At 42.9% G+C, this 3,276-nt stretch overlaps 1 protein-coding gene across 1 annotated transcript; it reads right to left on the bottom strand.

Moving 5' to 3' along the window:
- Positions 1 to 1,014: 1,014 nt before the first annotated feature.
- On the bottom strand, positions 1,015 to 2,490 carry LOC111627864. The gene has a single exon (XM_023371528.1). The coding sequence runs from the start codon at positions 2,488 to 2,490 to the stop codon at positions 1,015 to 1,017; it is 1,476 nt and encodes a 491-aa protein (XP_023227296.1).
- Positions 2,491 to 3,276: the final 786 nt, after the last annotated feature.

Below are 3,276 nucleotides of genomic sequence, written 5' to 3'. Positions count from 1 at the left end.
TAAGTTAATTCAATCAAAACTTCTTCCAAAACTTCAGACTGTGAGGCGTTAAATATGATTAAAAATAATTTATTCTTGCGAGCGCTTTCGACGTAAATATGCACGTCGTCTTCAGGCTATACAAATCGAACAGAGAATTCGAACCATACATTTAAATTTAAATATTAACGATATTAGCCGTTTTTTGAATATAACTATTATAAATAAGATTTAAATTTTAGAATTAAAAACATTTAAAAATATTTAAAATTGGTACATATGCGTTTTAAAACAAATAAACTTCGATTGGAATGGCTATTAATTACTTTGTAAACGCGAAAAACTGGCGCGCGTGCACCTTAACATGCATAACATTAGAGCCAATTAGGGTGGCTATTAAGAACAAGTAAATTTTACATTTTAAATTAAAATTAAAAACCCTTTGTAAACACGTATAAAATTTGGCACGCATGCGCCTTAACATAGACAGCATAGAAACCGAACAGGATAGATCCATAAGTGCTAGTTTACATTAATATTTAAATATTAAAGACTAAAGTATGGGACATAATTTAAAATACATATAACACATAGAAAGAGGCCGACATGTATGCGCTTTGAATCATGTAGGCGGTGCGGGAAAAGAATGTAAAGTTATTGTTGATTTTTTAACCGTCTGTATATATTAATCCAGACGTCCGGTAAGTCGAGGGTAGGGGAGTTGCACGGGGAGAGCAGTTTTGTGAGGATAGCCTCCCAAATATATATCAAGCTCCCTTCATCACAACGTTTGAGTATTTCCACCCGATTCCAAAGCGCTATGTGATGTTGTTGTATGACCAATTTGGAAAGTTCCGTGTCGCAATTGCCAAGTGCCACCGAACGTTGGTGTTCAGATATGCGGGCAGCCAGCATTCTGGTAGTCGCTCCTATATAATTGGTGCATAGTCCTGATATTGGATTCTGCAGGGGAACGGAGTATACACCAGATTTTTCCAGAGTGGAAATAGCATCTCTATCATTACATAAGATTCGTCACAGACATGGTCGTGGGGTAATAGGTAAACGAAAGCCATTCTGCCTAAAGATCCGGCAGATCCAGGCCGTGAAGCGTCCACAGTATGGGAGTGAGGGACGGAGCGTTGTCCAGTCCCTTGGTCTGCGCAATGTGGTGGCAGGGAAGAGAGACTGTATGACCCTATTTTTAACATGGATGTATTTGGATTCACTAAATCCGGCCGCGTACACCGCTGTGCGGACAGCATCCAGTTCGGTATTGATAAGTTGTTGTGTCGATGGTAGTAAGAATGCCCGTCTGATCAAGGGAGCTATGGCCGCATTAACATATTGCTGTGGTTGACAGGCTGTGGCCGGTATTATGGGTGGGATATTGCCAAATTTGTGATAGACGGAAAACTTCAAGCCTTCCTGGGATTTTTGAATGTGCAAGTCCAAGAAGGCAATTTTTCTCCCAACTTCCTTCTCCCACATGAAGTGTATAGTGGCATACATTTTTGATAAATGGTGTTCTAATACCCGGAAGGAGTCTTCCGTATCCTGCCACGCCAAAAGAATATCATCTACGTATCTTAAATAAATTAAGGGGTAAGCTATGGTGAGAGGGAATTTAAAAACACTGTGTTCAACGCGCCGCATGATGAGTTCTGCCAATACAGCTGACAGTGGTGAGCCCATTGGCACCCCCTGCTTCTGCAGGTAAATCTTTCCATTAAAGCGGAAGTAATTGTGCTCCGTAATAAAGAGTAATGCTTCGCGAACTTCTAAAACTTGCTGTGCACTAAAGCCCTCTTTGATAAGTAATGCATTGGCTAGCATTACCGCTTCGAAATGCGGTACCGAAGGGTACAAGGCGACTACATCCATTTTATAAAATGTGTAAGCATCTGGACTCAAGCCAGCCAGCGTAGCGCATAACCTCTCTTTAGCCGCGACAGATGAGGTCACTACTTGGGAGGAGGAAGGGAGTAGCCCACCTAGCAATCTAGCAAGCGCTTTTTCGAGGAAGTATGTAGGGTGGGACCGCTTATTGACTAAAGGCCTTAACGGCCAGCTCTCTTTGTGCGTTTTTGCTTCAAAGAAAAGTCTGGGACAAGCGACGTTGGATGGGGGGTCCAAGCGTCCCGAAAGAACTGAAGTGACCCCTGGGAGAGTAATTATTTTCTTTGTTTTTCTTAATACGGCTGGTGTTGGGTCTTCCGGTAAGATGACAGCTTGCGACTGGTTGAGAAAGTCTGTGGCCCTGCATAGAAAGTCTTCCTCCCTGCATAGAACAAACTTCTTGTCCTTGTCTGATATTAGAAGTCTCATGTTGGAAGTTGATAAGTACCGTCTCACAGAGTGGTCACTGGGACTTTGTTTTGTCTGAGCAGGATTTTGTCTTACTGAGGCTAGTGTCGAAATGATTGACAGCTCCATTTGTGGATATTTTGTTGTCGCTTGGCAGCACTTGAGTGCTACAAGAGTCGCTGGTACCATTTCTGCGGCGCTCATATTATGTGGCAGAGGGATATATCTGGGTCCCTGTTGCAAAATCTTCTCAATTCGAGATGGAACAATTTCCTCGGTGTAATTGTGAAATTGGGTTGGCTGCACCGGATTTTGTTGTTTGCGTGCTGCATTACAAAGCCACTTGAATTTCTTGCTTAGTTTATCTCTTTCATCTCATGCAAACTTCGATGCCATGCTGTGAATCTTTCCAAGTTGGTCGTAGAGTGAAACCGGATCACAAGCCTTGGCAAATTGCAGATGGGCAACATATAACTTGAGCTCAGCTTCCGCCAATGATTTGCATTTCATGCACCAATTATATAGGAGCGACTACCAGAATGCTGGCTGCCCGCATATCTGAACACCAACGTTCGGTGGCACTTGGCAATTGCGACACGGAACNTCTTTCTGACCACAAACCCCTAGTGTTCCTAAGCAACATGCAGAATGGTAGTAAAAGGTTGACCCGCTGGGTCATGGAATTAATGGATTACCACATTGAGGTCGAACATGTTAAAGGCGTGGATAACACCGTGGCGGATTTCCTGTCAAGGAACGTTAATGGGGTAAACCAGTTCAGTGTGGATTCGGTTAGGACCGCGGTCGTAAGCCGGGATGAAATTCGTTTATCCCAGGATTGCGATGACACTTTTGGCCCCATAAAAAGGGATATAACGCGTGACCCCGACAATGAGGTCTTAAAGCGTAAGCTGCCCCAGTATGCCATGATAGATGATTGTCTATATAGAAAGAGGTTTCTTAGGTTTCGGAACCAATGTATTAACCAAC

Source organism: Centruroides sculpturatus, unplaced genomic scaffold (genome assembly GCF_000671375.1).
Source record: "Centruroides sculpturatus isolate CEXI.00-Female unplaced genomic scaffold, Cexi_2.0 scaffold475, whole genome shotgun sequence".
In the NCBI taxonomy this organism is placed as follows: Eukaryota; Metazoa; Arthropoda; class Arachnida; order Scorpiones; family Buthidae; genus Centruroides; species Centruroides sculpturatus.
This window is presented reverse-complemented; position numbering and strand designations above follow the sequence as displayed.

Coding starts and splice junctions, on each gene's coding strand:
- LOC111627864 (XM_023371528.1), bottom strand. CDS start 2,490: ATGAGCGCCGCAGAAATGGTACCAGCGACTCTTGTAGCACTCAAGTGC.